We start from the raw sequence: 19,813 nt of genomic DNA on the forward strand, positions 1-19,813 counted from the left end.
TACTAAGTGCACGTGCATTCAAACCACGCAATAGTGTTCGTACATGAATATTATACTACGGAGATCAGATCATGTGTCCTCACAAGGATTATTATGAGATCATTCGTTGCCCTCAAAATATATGGAATGCTTATATTTGATTAACACGCAGTTTTTTTCCGACTCATTCGATTCACACTTTCAGATCTGCGTCATGCGAAAATGTGTCTTTCATCCATCGTTGCTAGCAAATGCACAGTCAGTTCAGGAGCTACGCTGTTTGTTAAAAATTCACGCAATGCTTCATAGTCTTATTTGGTATATCCTGACCAGACTGCGAGATGCGCAGGCTGGGCTATAGCAACGCTGGTGGCATATGGCATAAGACCCATTTTTGCATGACGCGGGTCTTTAAAAAAACATCGCGTTTCGTAAATGAAACATCTAATGCACATTACGTTTCGATAAAAAAATATTGAAGTAAAGCTGTATTATTGAAAGCACATTGGCTAAGTTCAGCAGCCTTTTCAGACTTTCATGAACGATTTCCAGGTTTGACCAAAGCACGGCAAACATTTGTGGTGAGATAATTTAACAATTTTAAGGTTAGCATGACACTGCACTATTTTGGTAGTGTGTTTGTTTTCTCATCGTGAAATCAATGTTTATCGATAGCCCATTAAGTATTCCCCTGACGATTTAGTGACGAGTACGGATCCTGAAATTCTGCGAGATGGATTTTAACTGAAATTATAACTGGGAAATATGTGTGTCTATGTGTCATATGAACATGCAGTGAATAGTCCGGAATTCCGTACACTGAACAGTATTACATCCAATACGCGGTACACCAATGCAGTAGTGTGGCCAAAGTTCTGGGATATTTCTCAGCCAATTCAATATTCGATTGTATTCATTCGGTCCTGCTGGTTTATGTAAAGGTAATTTTAGTTGAAAAGCTGGGTTTAAAAGCTACGCCTTAACATACTCTGAGATAAAGATCTATAAATATACGGCTTATAGATCTCTGCACAAGCATTCCAAAGCTAATATACACAACTTTCGAAACCTTTGTGTCTTCCGGAGACCTCATCAGTACCATTCTGGCATAACCTCCTCATATAGTTACAGCATTTTATTTTTAAACCAACAACACCATTACATGCTAATACACAAAATGCTGTTTTTCCATCAAACTTTAACAAGAAACCGTCCGAGACGAGTGTTGCTCCCCAAAGTTTGTTTTTTTCACAATATTGCACTATATATTCAGATAAAAGGAAACGTCTTGAGGGGCATAACTTTGTACAAAATAATACGATAGATGGTTTAGCAACTTAAAAATTTCAAAGGGCCATAACTCTCTTCTAAATAAATCATCTAACCAGAACCCACAAATAACATGCGCATCTCCTCAAGGTAGTTAAGCTTCCCACAAAGCTTCATTGAATTCCAGTCAGTAGTTGGGGGGACAAGAATTGCAATATATGTACAGTAAATGGACAATTTCAAAGGGCCATAACTCTGTGAAAAATCATCCGACCAGAACCCGCTGATAATATGCACATCTCCTCTTGGTAGTGAAGCTTCCCATAAAGTTTCATTGAATTCCGGTCATTAGTTGCTGAGAAATAGCCCGGAGAAAAATTGTGCTTGGACGGACGGACACACACACGGACAGACGGAGCGGCGACTATATGCTCCCCCCAAAATAAATTTTGGGGGAGCATAACAAAACTGTTATGTGGGGTGTTGATGCCTTCAAATGACAACTGTATTTCATACAAGTACACTGATTCAACATAAATTGAATGGTAATTTAAAATTCAACTAAATACATATCAACACTAGTAATTTTGTTTTAGATCTTATATATACGCATTCAGAAATTTAATACATGTAGTAACAAAACTCAGATTGTTTAATCTGTTACACCAACATAACGACTCCAAGACACTAAGCCACCTGTGTACACAGATGCTCAACAAACACAAAATTCAAACACAAAATCCTGTCAAGATCCTTCAAACTGAGCCCAACAGTATTGCCAATCATGATGGAGGCGGAGGGTTGGCTCTGATCAGCAACAATTTTTCGCAGTGTTTCAAAACAACTGCAGACATATCGCAAATCAAATATTTATAAATATAATTTTATTACAAGTCTGTTTAAAATATTTATATTCCAGCGTGTGCTGAGTGCTAGATAATGATGGTGTCATCTACATTGTCTGCAAGTGGTTCTGGCTGGGTGGCCATCTTCTTGAGAGTCTTGCTGTAGACCTCCAACAGAGAGTCCTGCATACCCTGGCTGCCTATGCTGTTGGCCAAACTCTGTGGATGACAGAAACAATACAGGTCAGCTAGGTTTTGGTGCTAACATTATGTTGCATAGTTACCTTATGCAACAATACGGTTCTGCTTATGTTGTGTATGCTGTTCAATTGTTATCAAGAATCACTAAAAATCAATCTATTGCTTAGTATTTTAAAGAGTAACTTTTAAGATCTACATGACTAGATGAATGTTTTTTTTAAAGACAGGCAAATTGCTACATTAAGCAGTCCATTTGACAAGTGGAAAACACAAGGGTGGAATGAGCTTGCTGGAAGTGTGGATTTACAAAACAAATATATAGTGTAGAGCACTAAATATTGACTGATATGACACTCCTTACCACTTGACAGAATGCATGCCTCTGAACAAGCAAACACATACAACTCAAAATATTTAAAGTTATTTTTAGGTACAAAGCAATATAAACATGCAACCATTTTGATTTTGAATAAAAAAAAAATCTTTTACAACAATGCTTACCCTAAAATATGCATCCCCCTTTCTGAGCTGTAGCACTGATATAAGAGCCAGTTCTGAGTTGGTTCTCACTAGAGTTGTCTTCTCTTTGGTGCCCATAACGAGCGCGGGAACCAGAATCTTGGCAATCTCCATGTCGAAGGGTGCGGGTGAGCGACTGACGATGTACATCACCAACTGGCCAATCAGCTGCTTGATGTCATTGGAATCATGCTTAATGCCCTGCAAGAGTGAGCCATGTTGTCAGAGGGTTACAGTGCAAAAGTGAGCCATGTTGTCAGAGGGTTACAGTGCAAGAGTGAGCCATGTTGTCAGAGGGTTACAGTGCAAGAGTGAGCCATGTTGTCAGAGGGTTACAGTGCAAGAGTGAGCCATGTTGTCAAAGGGTTACAGTGCAAGAGTGAGCCATGTTGTCAAAGGGTTACAGTGCAAGAGTGAGCCATGTTGTCAGAGGGTTACAGTGCAAGAGTGAGCCATGTTTTCAGAGGGTTACAGTGCAAGAGTGAGCCATGTTGTCAGAGGGTTACAGTGCAAGAGTGAGCCATGTTGTAAGAGGGTTACAGTGCAAGAGTGAGCCATGTTGTCAGAGGGTTACAGTGCAAGAGTGAGCCATGTTGTCAGAGGGTTACAGTGCAAGAGTGAGCCATGTTGTCAGAGGGTTAACGTGCAAGAGTGAGACATGTTGTCAGAGGGTCACAGTGCAAGAGTGAGCCATGTTGTCAGAGGGTTAACGTGCAAGAGTGAGCCATGTTGTCAGAGGGTTACAGTGCAAGAGTGAGCCATGTTGTCAGAGGGTTACAGTGCAAGAGCCATGTTGTCAGAGGGTTACAGTGCAAGAGTGAGCCATGTTGTCAGTGGGTTACAGTGCAAGAGTGAGCCATGTTGTCAAAGGGTTACAGTGCAAGAGTGAGCCATGTTGTCAAAGGGTTACAGTGCAAGAGTGAGCCATGTTGTCAGAGGGTCACAGTGCAAGAGTGAGCCATGTTGTCAGAGGGTTAACGTGCAAGAGTGAGCCATGTTGTCAGAGGGTTACAGTGCAAGAGTGAGCCATGTTGTCAGAGGGTTACAGTGCAAGAGCCATGTTGTCAGAGGGTTACAGTGCAAGAGTGAGCCATGTTGTCAGTGGGTTACAGTGCAAGAGTGAGCCATGTTGTCAAAGGGTTACAGTGCAAGAGTGAGCCATGTTGTCAAAGGGTTACAGTGCAAGAGTGAGCCATGTTGTCAGAGGGTTACAGTGCAAGAGTGAGCCATGTTGTCAGAGGGTTACAGTGCAAGAGTGAGCCATGTTGTCAGAGGGTTACAGTGCAAGAGTGAGCCATGTTGTAAGAGGGTTACAGTGCAAGAGTGAGCCATGTTGTCAGAGGGTTACAGTGCAAGAGTGAGCCATGTTGTCAGAGGGTTACAGTGCAAGAGTGAGCCATGTTGTCAGAGGGTTAACGTGCAAGAGTGAGCCATGTTGTCAGAGGGTCACAGTGCAAGAGTGAGCAATGCTGTCAGAGGGTTACAGTTACAATTTGCCATTACATTTTTAAGACAATAGATCCTAGATCGCTCACCTCAGACATATATTTTAAAACCGTGATGTGCAGATGGTGTGATGTTGGAATATTCACTGTGGTTTTTACTACGTTTCTAACTCTGTATGACAAAGATTTGATATCTTCTAAGACGAATTTAAGATTTTTCTATTTTCATAAAAAAAAAAAACACCTATGGATAGGCCAATTCGACTACATGTGCATGATTGTAACAAACTGAGTAGGCGACCACCAAACAACGTTGCATACTCAATATTAAATACATAACTCATGTAATTTCAAAGAATTAGATTTGTAAAGATATTTACAATATAAGTCTATTTGAATCATGCAACCCCTAAGGCATGGTTAATTTTGTCACCAGATGCATCAAATGAACAAACTAGGTCAAAGACAACAAGATTATATTACACACCAAATATTTAACCTATAAACCTTGTAGTTTCAGAGAGGATTACATCCATTAATAAGATACAAACTTGACACAAACACCACATGATCTTTTATGTCGAATACAAACATTTAAGGCCTTGCAGTTTCAGAGAAAAAGAAGTTTTCAATGTATATATATAAGAAAAACAAATGACCCCTAGGGTATTGCAAATTGTGACCCTAGATGCAAATTTAGAAACATTTTAGTTGAGGATCACCGTTCCTTACAACAAAATAAATACAACAAGAGATGTGTTTGTCCGAAACACAATGCCCCCTTTGCGCCGCTTTGAAGCCATATATTTGACCATTGACCTTGAAGGATGAAATTGAACTTGACCTTTCATCACTCAAAATGTGCAGCTCCATGAGATACACATGCATGCCAAACATCAAGTTGCTATCTAGAAGTTATGAGCTTTTTTCGAAACCTAAATGCGAAACCAAAATGCAAAGTGTGACGGAAAGACAGACAGACATAGGGTCTGATCACTATATGCCCTCCTTCGGGGGCATAAAAACCTCTGGAACTTGAGGTTTCAGAACATAAACATTTAAAGGAAACAAGCATATTCATTAAATTGATATCCCTGCCAATTTCAAATTTTTGTGACAGAAGGACGTACGGATTGATGGACTGAATGATGGATAAACAGACAACACCAATTCTGCAAACAATGACTGAAGACAGACATCAGGTTATCCTTAAAGCTCCCAGTGATCACTACGCACTCAGGTGAGCTTAAAAGAACTGAAGTCATCATCTGATGTTTTAAATACTGTATGAATGATGATGTGAACCCAACCACTGGTTTAGTCCTACAGGTCACTAGACCCATTACAATAGCTTCATAGTTAGAACAGTTAGTGACCTTAAGGAAGGTTGCCAGCAGTTCTCTGTCCACGTCTCCTGACTGGGCCTGGTGGGCCAGTATGTAGCCCAGGCATCTGAAGCCACTGGAACACAGCGGGATCTGAAATACACCAGCAGAAGGAAGGCTGAGAGTTCAGTACTACAAAAATTTCACCGTCAGGATGGCCCTCAGTGGTGTACAAATGGACAATCAACATATTTTACCTGTTCTTCATAAATATTCTGTTGAAATCCGCAGATAATCATAGCAAATTCTAAATTTAGATCATAAACACGTCATGTTCATGATTGATACAGCTTTTTGTTGAGAAATGTGCCTAAGCATGTAAAATGCAGGTATAACTCTTCAATTCAAAAGCTTAATGTTAGCAATGCGAGGCAAATAACTTTTGGTTCGAGACTTTAATTCTTTTAATACAATTGCGTGTTTATTTTTTATATTTATGTGCATTATATGGAGTGAAAGATTTTGGAGCAAAAATCTGTGTACAAATCCGCATTGGCATCAACTGTGCATCACATGGTAATTGTTTGTATACCGGTACTTTTGCCAGAGTTGCACCATTGAGACCATGAATGAATGGTGAGCAATCGCTCCCATGGCGTGGATATCAATGGCATGGACAAAAGCTTCCAAACCACTACGGAATTGTTGGGAAACCTTGTTTATTTTCATACCGCCAAGTCAACGGGTCGTTTGACAATTCACTCACATTATTGTTAACCGTACCGCCCAACATTCAATAAATTACACAAATGATTAATTTAGTGATTTGATTTTTTTATATAACTCTTTTTCTTTGAGGTTTTTAAATCAAACGAGATTAACAAGACTATTGCCAAGCAATATAGTCCCCTACCGGCTCCACCATTGTCAGAAATTCCACCATTGTCAGAATTTAAAAAAAAATTTGTTTCCATAGCAACCAGATTTTTTTTACGTAGGATCAAAATGAAATGACGTGCATAATGTCCACATTGCCATCTATTCATGTTTCAAGTTTCATGAAAAAATATTAAGAACTTCTTAAGTTATCGCAGGATCCCGAAAACCACCATTTTCAGCAGTATTTCTAGTCTATTTGATGCCATAGCAACCAGAATTTTTGACATAGGAACAAAATGAAATGACGTGCATAATGTCCATATTGACATCTATCCATGTTTAAAGTTTCATGAAAAAATATTAAGAATTTTAGAAGTTATCGCAGGATCCAGAAAAGTGTGACTGACTGACAGACAGACTGACAGACAGACAGAGCGCAAACCATAAGTCCCCTCCGGTGAAACCGGTAGGGGACAATAAATTGCTTTCTTAAATAAAACTTGCCTCAGACGGTATCGTTGGAAATGTTTGTGACGTAAATTACTAATAATAACATTAAATTATGATAAAACAAGGGCTGTTTGTAAAACATGCATGCCCCCCATATGGGCTGTCCGTTGTAGTGGCAGCCATTGTGTGAATACGATTTTTGTCACTGTGACCTTGACCTTTGACCTCGTGACCTGAAAATCAATAGGGGTCATCTGCCAGTCACGATCAATGTACCTATGAAGTTTCATGATCCTAGGCCCAAGCGTTCTTGAGTTATCGTCTGACAACCACCTGGTGGACAGACCGACAGACCGACCGACATGAGCAAAGCAATATACCCCCTCTTCTTCGAAGGGGGGCATAAAAATACGACTTTAACCTAAAACGTTTTTAACATGAATGCAAATCTTGATAAAGTTTTTACTTATAAACACTTTATTTTTTATAAATAATCAGTGTTGGATATTGGTTAACAAAACATAAAAAAAGCTGTCCAATGTTTCAAATGATTTTTATCGCGAGTTAGATGAAGGTATCAATTACGTCTTCACTAATAGCCCTCAATCCCCACAGTTCTCTATTTAAATTTTCGCTAGTAAAACAAAACAAAACAATAGCGCCAATTTTTAATTACAAAGGTACTGATTTATTGCTTCTAGAGCTGAAACGATTCGGTTCGATGCATCAAAAAACCGGTTCAACGCCGCCTGTTCGCTTTTGATACCAATACGACCCATTTTGATTACATTCACTGCAATCCCGATTGATCCGCATTTTAAACCTTACTTTCCAAATCTGTCGTCTAAACGTTCTTGTCATTTGTAATACGTCTTGTGATTGGTCAATAGCCAATATGGCATCCAATGAATTAATAAATAACATGATGAGCATTATATCAGCCGGTAAAATGGTTTCTTAACCACGCCGAAAGACGCATCGTCAAAATTAAAATCAAAAGTATGGGAACATTTCGGGTTTCGCGAAGGTTCTGATGCAAATGCAAAACGTGTTTTGTTGACGTAAGTTACCCATATGGTTTGTTCACTAAACTGTGTGCATTCTGTTAAGAAGTCAACTGGAAGTTTTTTATATACTTACATGTTGTTTTTTTCCCTGTTAAACACGTGATACATTGTGCATTTTATGTTATTTAAGAATAACTCAACAGGAAATTTTGTTCAATAAATTTGTTACTCAAAAAACAATGTTGTGTTTTTAAATTTTATGTCAAAAATTAAACACTTAAATGCACAACATAATAAGTTAATAACAAATACCAAACATATTAATTCATGCTCTGGACAAACCAAACATGAAAAAGTTTGCAAAATCAGCAGCAAATAGTTTAATTTGAATCGAATCGAAAATAATCGAATCGGACCATTTGGTATCAAAATCGAATCGAATGATGGGTGAATCGTTACAGCTCTAAAATTTGCTTTGTTTTTAGACACGTTATTTATTACCATTGATGATGCAGCATGTTGTTTCAACTGGTCACCAGCGCAAGTTTGTAGTATGTTGCATGCAAAACTGTTAAATTGCACGAATTATTCCATAAAAAAACAATTACGTTTTGGTAGGTAAACCAGTTTAAACCTCTTGCATCCCTAGATTATACACATATTTATTCCATAAAGAGAAATGGTAAACAATTCTCTTGCTACGTTTGGTACATCATACACACAATAACCAACAAGAAAATTCGTTGAATTGATATCCCCCGCCTATATACTTCTGGACACAAAAGTGTGATATTTGACACTAAAAAAAGCATTTTTTTGAAGATACAAAGGGCCATTTGGCGTGCATCATCCTATTATCCATATATATACTATTACCAAGTTTCAATGAAATCCGCAAAAGCACTTCCAAGATATGGCTCCGGACACAAAAGTGACGGACGGACAGCCGGTCGGACAGCGCCAAAACAATATCCATCCGCCTCTGGCGGGGGTATATACTCATACCAAGTTTCAATGAAATCCGCCAAAGCACTTCCAAGATATGGCTCCGGACACAAAAGTGCCTATAGTAATAAGCATTTTTTCAAGATACAAAGGGCCATAACTCTCTTTTTAACAGATGGTGTACAATGCCATTTGGCGTGCATCATCCTCTTATGCATATGTATACTCATACCAAGTTTCAATGAAATCCGCCAAGGCACTTCCAAGATATGGCTCTGGACACAAAAGTGCCTATAGTAAAAAGCATTTTTTCAAGATACAAAGGGCCATAACTCTGTTTTTAACAGATGGTGTACAATGCCATTTGGCGTGCATCATCCTCTTATGCAAATATATACTCATACGAAGTTTCAATAAAATCCGCCAAAGCACTTCCAAGATATGGCTCCGGACACAAAAGAGCCGGACGAACAGCCGGACAGCCGGACGGACGGACAACGCCAAAACAATATCCCTCCGCCTCTGGCGGGGGATAACAATCATTTATGCTTAATATTCCATTATAAAGTCAAAGAGTTCAGCAATTTGATAAATTACTTAAGTAATAGTTATTATTGATATTAAGACCCAGAGCGCGATAAAAGGTAGCTAAGCCCTCCTGCTTTTTACCTCCCCACTTCCTCCATCTAGACTGGTAAATGAAGAAACTCTAAAAATCTCATAAACTTAAGGTCATATTTGCAAAAATGCAATTAAAATTCTTATTTAACAATAAATGATTTGAATAAGCCTATTATATTAACAATGTGACCACACTTGTACGAGTTTTCACCCTGCCTCATTATTGCAGCACCCTGTATTTTATCCCATCATCAGACGTGCATTGTCGAAATAAACCACTGTGGAATAAATTTACCTTTATTTCAGCAGTGCTGAAATATAGCTGTCACGCGCGGCGAAGAATGTTCATATTACTCGGAATCAACTATAAAGTAATCATTTTTAGTAAAATCGAATCAGATTTAACAAAACAAACAATTTGATACCAAGATGTAATATAGTTTTTACACATAATGCAACTCAAAAAGCAAATAAACATTATTTACAAATATTAAGTGCGCGTACTCGTGACGTCATTATTAATACGTCATACGACACAATGCATGTTGTTTCACGCTAAACATGCAGTTGTTTAGTGTCTTTTTTCATTATTTCTTAAAAATCGGGGACGTAGAGGTATGATAAACGAAAAACAGGTTGGTTACTGATCTTTTTGTAATGTATTAGGCTCGACACGATTAAAATAATGAAACAATGATTGCTTAAAATATCTTTGGGATTTTCCGTCTAGTTCGATTTTCCTATTCTATGTTTAAAGAAATAATTTACGACTAAGAAAATTGATGGGATAAATCGAATACTAGGTCGGTGCCGAATAAAGCAAAGTTTATCTTGCTCGGCACGAAAATCTGAACCACTCGCCAAGGCTCGTGGTTCAGATTTTCTAAGCCTCGCAAAATAAACTTTGCTTTATTCGGCACCGACCTAGTATTCTCCATGTATGTGATAAAAGAGTGTACCCTATATATGTAGAAACCAAAACAAATATGTAACATACACAGTTCCTACTCAGTAAGGATAGCATGTTTCTCTCACCCTGTCTAATACAGTTCCTACTCAGTAAGGATAGCATGTTTCTCTCAACCTGTCTGACACAGTTCCTACTCAGTAAGGATAGCATGTTTCTCTAACCCTGTCTGACACAGTTCCTACTCAGTAAGGATAGCATGTTTCTCTCACCCTGTCTAATACAGTCCCTACTCAGTAAAATAGAATGTTGCTCTCACTCTGTCTGACACAGTTTCTACTCAGTAAGGATAGCATGTTTCTCTCACCCTGTCTGACACAGTTCCTACTCAGTAAGGATAGCATGTTCCTCTCACTGTCTGACACAGTTCCTACTCAGTAAGGATAGCATGTTTCTCTCAGGCTGTCTGACACAGTTCCTACTCAGTAAGGATAGCATGTTTCTATCACCCTGTCTGACACAGTTCCTACTCAGTTAGGATAGAATGTTTCTCTCACCCTGTCTGACACAGTTCCTACTCAGTAAGGATAGCATGTTGCTCTCACCCTGTCTGACACAGTTCCTACTCATAAAGGATAGCATGTTTCTCTCACCCTGTCTGACACAGTTCCTACTCAGTAAGGATAGCATGTTGCTCTCACCCTGTCTGACACAGTTCCTACTCAGTAAGTATAGCATGTTGCTCTCACCCTGTCTTATACAGTTCCTACTCAGTAAGGATAGCATGTTTCTCTCACCCTGTCTGACACAGTTCCTACTTAGTAGGGATAGCATGTTGCTCTCAACCTGTCTTATACAGTTCCTACTCAGTAAGGATAGCATGTTTCTCTCATGCTGTCTGACACAGTTCCTACTCAAAAAGGATAGCATGTTTCTCTCACCCTGTTTGACACAGTTCTTACTCAGTTAGGATAGCATGTTGCTATAACGCTGTCAGACACAGTTCCTACTCAGTAAGGATAGCATGTTGCTCTCACCCTGTCTGACACAGTTCCTACACAGTAAGGATAGAATGTTGCTCTCACCCTGTCTGACACAGTTCCTACTCAGTTAGGATAGAATGTTGCTCTCACCCTGTCTGACACAGTTCCTACTCAGTAAGGATAACATTATGCTCTCACCTTGTCTGACACAGTTCCTACTCAGTAAGGATAGCATGTTTCTCTCACCCTGTCTGACACAGTTCCTACTCAGTAAGGATAGCATGTTGCTCTCACCCTGTCTGACACAGTTCCTACTCAGTAAGGATAGCATGTTTCTATCACTCTGTCTGACACAGTTCCTACTCAGTAAGGATAGAATGTTTCTCTCACACTGTCTGACACAGTTCCTACTCAGTAAGGATAGAATGTTTCTCTCACCCTGTCAGACACAGTTCCTACTCAGTAAGGATAGCATGTTTCTCTCACCCTGTCTGACACAGTTCCTACTCAGTAAGGATAGCATGTTGCTCTCACCCTGTCTGACACAGTTCCTACTCAGTTAGGATAGAATGTTGCTCTCACCCTGTCTGACACAGTTCCTACACAGTAAGGATAGCATGTTTCTCTCACCCTGTCTGACACAGTTCCTACTCAGTAAGAATAGCATGTTTCTCTCACCCTGTCTGACACAGTTCCTACTCAATAAGGATAGCATTCTCTACCTGTCTGACCCAGTTCCTACTCAGTAAGGATAGAATGTTGCTCTCACCCTGTCTGACACAGTTCCTACTCATTAAGGGTAGCATATTGCTCTCACCCTGTCTGACACAGTTCCTACTCAGTAAGGATAGCATGTTTCTCTCACCCTGTCTGACACAGTTCCTACTTAGTAAGGATAGAATGTTTCTCTCACCCTGTCTGACACAGTTCCTACTCAGTAAGGATAGCATGTTTCTCTCACCCTTTCTGACACAGTTCCTACTCAGTAAGGATAGCATGTTGCTCTCACCCTGTCTGACACAGTTCCTACTCAGTTAGGATAGAATGTTTCTCTCACCCTGTCTGACACAGTTCCTACACAGTAAGGATAGCATGTTTCTCTCACCCTGTCTGACACAGTTCCTCCTCAATAAGAATAGCATTCTCTACCTGTCTGACCCAGTTCCTACTCAGTAAGGATAGAATGTTGCTCTCACCCTGTCTGACACAGTTCCTACTCAGTAAGGATAGCATGTTTCTCTCATGCTGTCTGACACAGTTCATACTCAGTAAGGATAGAATGTTTCTCTCACCCTGTCTGACCCAGTTCCTACACAGTAAGGATAGCATGTTTCTCTCACCCTGTCTGACACAGTTCCTACTCAGTTAGGATAGAATGTTGCTCTCACCCTGTCTGACACAGTACCTACTCAGTAAGGATAGCATGTTGCTCTCACCCTGTCTGACCCAGTTCCTACTCAGTAAGGATAGCATTCTCAACCTGTCTGACACAGTTCCTACTCAGTAAGGATAGCATTCTCAACCTGTCTGACCCAGTTCCTACTCAGTAAGGATAGCATGTTTCTCTCACCCTGTCTGACCCAGTTCCTACTCAGTAAGGATAGCATGTTGCTCTCACCCTGTCTTATACAGTTCCTATTCAGTTAGGATAGAATGTTGCTCTCACCCTGTCTGACACAGTTCCTACTCAGTAAGGATAGCATGTTGCTCTCACCCTGTCTGACACAGTTCCTACTCAGTAAGGATAGCATGTTTCTCTCACCCTGTCTGACACAGTTCTTACTCAGTTAGGATAGCATGTTGCTATCACGCTGTCTGACACAGTTCCTACTCAGTAAGGATAGCATATTGCTCTCACCCTGTCTGACACAGTTCCTTCACAGTAAGGATAGCATTCTCAACCTGTCTGACCCAGTTCCTACTCAGTAAGGATAGCATGTTTCTCTCACGCTGTCTGACACAGTTTCGACTCCATAAGAATAGCATGTTTCTCTCAACCTGTCTGACACAGTTCCTACTCAGTAACGATAGCATGTTGCTCTCACGCTGTCCGACACAGTTCCTACTCCGTAAAGATAGAATGTTGCTCTCACCCTGTCTGACACAGTTTCTACTCAGTAAGGATAGCATGTTGCTCTCAACCTGTCTGACACAGTTCCTACTCAGTAAGGATAGCATGTTTCTCTCACCCTGTCTGACACAGTTCCTACTCAGTAAGGATAGCATGTTTCTCTCACCCTGTCTGACACAGTTCCTACTCAGTAAGGATAGAATGTGTCTCTCACCCTGTCTGACACAGTTCCTACTCAGTAAGGATAGCATGTTTCTCTCACCCTGTCTGACACAGTTCCTACTCAGTAAGGATAGCATTCTCAACTTGTCTGACCCAGATCCTACTCAGTAAGGATAGAATGTTGGTCTCAACAGGTCTGACACAGTTCCTACTCAGTAAAGATAGAATGACCCTGTCTGACACATTTCCTACTCAGTAAGGTTAGCATGCTTCTATCACCCTGTCTGACACAGTTTCTTCTCAGTAAGGATAGCATGTTTCTTTCACGCTGTCTGACACAGTTTCTACTCAATAAGAATATCATGTTTCTCTCAACCTGACACAGTTTCTTCTCAGTAAGGATAGCATGTTTCTCTCACCCTGTCTGACACAGTTCCTACTCAGTAAGGATAGCATGTTTCTATCACCCTGTCTGACACAGTTCCTACTCAGTAAGGATAGCATGTTGCTCTCACACTGTCTGACACAGTTCCTACTCAGTTAGGATAGCATGTTTCTCTCACACTGTCTGACACAGTTCCTACCAAGTTAGGATAGAATGTGTCTCTCACCCTGTCTGACACAGTTCCTACTCAGTAAGGATAGAATGTGTCTCTCACCCTGTCTGACACAGTTCCTACTCAGTTAGGATAGAATGTTTCTCTCGCCCTGTCTGACACAGTTCCTACTCAGATAGGATAGAATGTTGCTCTCACCCTGAAGATAGCATGTTGCTCTCACACTGTCTGACACAGTTCCTACTCATTAAAGATAGCATGTTACTCTCACCCTGTCTGACACAGTTCCTACTCAGTTAGGATAGCATGTTGCTCTCACCCTGTCTGACACAGTTCCTACTCAGTAAGGATAAATGTTTCTCTCACCCTGTCTGACACAGTTCCTACTCAGTAAGGATAGAATGTTTCTCTCACCCTGTCTGACACAGTTCCTACTCCGTAAGGATAGATTTTTTCTCTCACCCTGTCTGGCACAGTTCCTACTCAGTAAGGATAGAATGTTTCTCTCACTCTGTCAGACACAGTTCCTACTCAGTAAGGATAGCATGTTTCTCTCACCCTGTCTGACACAGTACCTACTCAGTAAGGATAGCATGTTGCTCTCACCCTGTCTGACACAGTTCCTACTCAGTAAGGATAGCATGTTGCTCTCACCCTGTCTGACACAGTTCCTACTCAGTAAGGATAGCATGTTTCTATCACTCTGTCTGACACAGTTCCTACTCAGTAAGGATAGAATGTTTCTCTCACACTGTCTGACACAGTTCCTACTCAGTAAGGATAGAATGTTTCTCTCACCCTGTCAGACACAGTTCCTACTCAGTAAGGATAGCATGTTTCTCTCACCCTGTCTGACACAGTTCCTACTCAGTAAGGATAGCATGTTGCTCTCACCCTGTCTGACACAGTTCCTACTCAGTTAGGATAGAATGTTGCTCTCACCCTGTCTGACACAGTTCCTACACAGTAAGGATAGCATGTTTCTCTCACCCTGTCTGACACAGTTCCTACTCAGTAAGAATAGCATGTTTCTCTCACCCTGTCTGACACAGTTCCTACTCAATACGGATAGCATTCTCTACCTGTCTGACCCAGTTCCTACTCAGTAAGGATAGAATGTTGCTCTCACCCTGTCTGACACAGTTCCTACTCATTAAGGGTAGCATATTGCTCTCACCCTGTCTGACACAGTTCCTACTCAGTTAGGATAGAATGTTGCTCTCACCCTGTCTGACACAGTTCCTACTCAGTAAGGATAGCATGTTGCTCTCACCCTGTCCGACACAGTTCCTACTCAGTAAGGATAGCATGTTTCTCTCACCCTGTCTGACACAGTTCTTACTCAGTTAGGATAGCATGTTGCTATCACGCTGTCTGACACAGTTCCTACTCAGTAAGGATAGCATATTGCTCTCACCCTGTCTGACACAGTTCCTTCACAGTAAGGATAGCATTCTCAACCTGTCTGACCCAGTTCCTACTCAGTAAGGATAGCATGTTGCTCTCACGCTGTCTGACACAGTTTCGACTCCATAAGAATAGCATGTTTCTCTCAACCTGTCTGACACAGTTCCTACTCAGTAACGATAGCATGTTGCTCTCACGCTGTCCGACACAGTTCCTACTCCGTAAAGATAGAATGTTGCTCTCACCCTGTCTGACACAGTTTCTACTCAGTAAGGATAGCATGTTGCTCTCAACCTGTCTGACACAGTTCCTACTCAGTAAGGATAGCATGTTTCTCTCACCCTGTCTGACACAGTTCCTACTCAGTAAGGATAGCATGTTTCTCTCACCCTGTCTGACACAGTTCCTACTCAGTAAGGATAGAATGTGTCTCTCACCCTGTCTGACACAGTTCCTACTCAGTAAGGATAGCATGTTTCTCTCACCCTGTCTGACACAGTTCCTACTCAGTAAGGATAGCATTCTCAACTTGTCTGACCCAGATCCAACTCAGTAAGGATAGAATGTTGGTCTCACCAGGTCTGACACAGTTCCTACTCAGTAAAGATAGAATGACCCTGTCTGACACATTTCCTACTCAGTAAGGATAGCATGCTTCTATCACCCTGTCTGACACAGTTTCTTCTCAGTAAGGATAGCATGTTTCTTTCACGCTGTCTGACACAGTTTCTACTCAATAAGAATATCATGTTTCTCTCAACCTGACACAGTTTCTTCTCAGTAAGGATAGCATGTTTCTCTCACCCTGTCTGACACAGTTCCTACTCAGTAAGGATAGCATGTTTCTATCACCCTGTCTGACACAGTTCCTACTCAGTAAGGATAGCATGTTGCTCTCACGCTGTCCGACACAGTTCCTACTCTGTAAAGATAGAATGTTGCTCTCACCCTGTCTGACACAGTTTCTACTCAGTAAGGATAGCATGTTGCTCTCAACCTGTCTGACACAGTTCCTACTCAGTAAGGATAGCATGTTTCTCTCACCCTGTCTGACACAGTTCCTACTCAGTAAGGATAGCATGTTTCTCTCACCCTGTCTGACACAGTTCCTACTCAGTAAGGATAGAATGTGTCTCTCACCCTGTCTGACACAGTTCCTACTCAGTAAGGATAGCATGTTTCTCTCACCCTGTCTGACACAGTTCCTACTCAGTAAGGATAGCATTCTCAACTTGTCTGACCCAGATCCTACTCAGTAAGGATAGAATGTTGGTCTCACCAGGTCTGACACAGTTCCTACTCAGTAAAGATAGAATGACCCTGTCTGACACATTTCCTACTCAGTAAGGATAGCATGCTTCTATCACCCTGTCTGACACAGTTTCTTCTCAGTAAGGATAGCATGTTTCTTTCACGCTGTCTGACACAGTTTCTACTCAATAAGAATATCATGTTTCTCTCAACCTGACACAGTTTCTTCTCAGTAAGGATAGCATGTTTCTCTCACCCTGTCTGACACAGTTCCTACTCAGTAAGGATAGCATGTTTCTATCACCCTGTCTGACACAGTTCCTACTCAGTAAGGATAGCATGTTGCTCTCACACTGTCTGACACAGTTCCTACTCAGTTAGGATAGCATGTTTCTCTCACACTGTCTGACACAGTTCCTACCAAGTTAGGATAGAATGTGTCTCTCACCCTGTCTGACACAGTTCCTACTCAGTAAGGATAGAATGTGTCTCTCACCCTGTCTGACACAGTTCCTACTCAGTTAGGATAGAATGTTTCTCTCGCCCTGTCTGACACAGTTCCTACTCAGATAGGATAGAATGTTGCTCTCACCCTGAAGATAGCATGTTGCTCTCACACTGTCTGACACAGTTCCTACTCATTAAAGATAGCATGTTACTCTCACCCTGTCTGACACAGTTCCTACTCAGTTAGGATAGCATGTTGCTCTCACCCTGTCTGACACAGTTCCTACTCAGTAAGGATAAATGTTTCTCTCACCCTGTCTGACACAGTTCCTACTCAGTAAGGATAGAATGTTTCTCTCACCCTGTCTGACACAGTTCCTACTCCGTAAGAATAGATTTTTTCTCTCACCCTGTCTGGCACAGTTCCTACTCAGTAAGGATAGAATGTTTCTCTCACTCTGTCAGACACAGTTCCTACTCAGTAAGGATAGCATGTTTCTCTCACCCTGTCTGACACAGTACCTACTCAGTAAGGATAGCATGTTGCTCTCACCCTGTCTGACACAGTTCCTACTCAGTAAGGATAGCATGTTGCTCTCACCCTGTCTGACACAGTTCCTACTCAGTAAGGATAGCATGTTTCTATCACTCTGTCTGACACAGTTCCTACTCAGTAAGGATAGAATGTTTCTCTCACACTGTCTGACACAGTTCCTACTCAGTAAGGATAGAATGTTTCTCTCACCCTGTCAGACACAGTTCCTACTCAGTAAGGATAGCATGTTTCTCTCACCCTGTCTGACACAGTTCCTACTCAGTAAGGATAGCATGTTGCTCTCACCCTGTCTGACACAGTTCCTACTCAGTTAGGATAGAATGTTGCTCTCACCCTGTCTGACACAGTTCCTACACAGTAAGGATAGCATGTTTCTCTCACCCTGTCTGACACAGTTCCTACTCAGTAAGAATAGCATGTTTCTCTCACCCTGTCTGACACAGTTCCTACTTAATAAGGATAGCATTCTCTACCTGTCTGACCCAGTTCCTACTCAGTAAGGATAGAATGTTGCTCTCACCCTGTCTGACACAGTTCCTACTCATTAAGGGTAGCATATTGCTCTCACCCTGTCTGACACAGTTCCTACTCAGTAAGGATAGCATGTTTCTCTCACCCTGTCTGACACAGTTCCTACTTAGTAAGGATAGAATGTTTCTCTCACCCTGTCTGACACAGTTCCTACTCAGTAAGGATAGCATGTTTCTCTCACCCTTTCTGACACAGTTCCTACTCAGTAAGGATAGCATGTTGCTCTCACCCTGTCTGACACAGTTCCTACTCAGTTAGGATAGAATGTTGCTCTCACCCTGTCTGACACAGTTCCTACACAGTAAGGATAGCATGTTTCTCTCACCCTGTCTGCAGGGTTCGACATTAACTTTTTTTACAGCAAGACCGTCGGACCAGCTCCTCTTAAAATGAACTAGCCCGAACCTGATATCTACTAGACAACAAATGACATAGCAAATGAACACAATTGTGTCATGTAACTGTTTAATCAGGATTTATCAGTAAATAATCAGTGAACACCAGATTTTTTTGATACATAGAGTAAAACAATACAATAAAACTTTTTTTTTGCTTTTCTCCGTCAAATTCAATCCATGGGAACCGACTCGATTTTCCATCTAGGATAAAATGGACATTTTCGTGTTTCTACGTATTTACGTTTCGTGCCAGTTTAAGCGTCGGATTCTTTTTTATTAACTGATTTGTCGGACGAAAATCCGAAACTTGAACAAAGCCATTCTTTAAATTACATTCTCTTGTCTGCTGCGCAAAAATGTTTACATTGACGATACCGATTTTCGATAGAAGTTGTTAAATCATGCTCTGCAGTTTTACGACACTGCAGAAAATCATTAATATTCATGACAACATGACCAATGGAAACAATCAATTTCTGCAGGATGCTCTCCTTTGCGTCTAAAAATAGCAATGAATCATGTGAATGCTCCGCGTTCATTTAAATACACTAGTTTTGTTTTAATGTAAATAACAAATACGAGAGTAATTTTACTTATAAAAAATAAAGGTTTTCACAGCAGTTAGTTATAGTTATATGAATCAGTATAGATTTGTCTATGTACGACCAGTCGGACAAGCTAGCCCGCAGTTTTACTAGCCCGACAACGGATCTTACTAGACAATGTCTGTCGGACGTGCCTTAGTGTCGAACCCTGGTCTGACACAGTTCCTACTCAGTAAGAATAGCATGTTTCTCTCACCCTGTCTGACACAGTTCCTACTCAATAAGGATAGCATTCTCTACCTGTCTGACCCAGTTCCTACTCAGTAAGGATAGAATGTTGCTCTCACCCTGTCTGACACAGTTCCTACTCATTAAGGGTAGCATATTGCTCTCACCCTGTCTGACACAGTTCCTACTCAGTAAGGATAGCATGTTTCTCTCACCCTGTCTGACACAGTTCCTACTTAGTAAGGATAGAATGTTTCTCTCACCCTGTCTGACACAGTTCCTACT

The 19,813-nt window shown here is 41.0% G+C and overlaps 1 protein-coding gene across 1 annotated transcript in view; it reads right to left on the bottom strand.

The window, feature by feature from the left end:
* Nucleotides 1–1,099: 1,099 nt before the first annotated feature.
* LOC127865155 (eIF-2-alpha kinase activator GCN1-like) overlaps nt 1,100–19,813 on the bottom strand; it is a 160,670-nt gene continuing 141,956 nt past the window's right edge. The window contains exons 48-50 of the mRNA XM_052405044.1: nt 5,635–5,736; nt 2,796–3,014; nt 1,100–2,312 (exon numbers count right to left, since the gene is read on the bottom strand). Of these exons, the coding sequence (XP_052261004.1) occupies nt 2,181–2,312; nt 2,796–3,014; nt 5,635–5,736 (453 nt within the window). The 3' untranslated portion in view covers nt 1,100–2,180. The remainder of the gene's footprint in view (nt 2,313–2,795; nt 3,015–5,634; nt 5,737–19,813) is intronic.

Source organism: Dreissena polymorpha, chromosome 1, assembly GCF_020536995.1.
Source record: "Dreissena polymorpha isolate Duluth1 chromosome 1, UMN_Dpol_1.0, whole genome shotgun sequence".
Lineage (NCBI taxonomy): Eukaryota > Metazoa > Mollusca > Bivalvia > Myida > Dreissenidae > Dreissena > Dreissena polymorpha.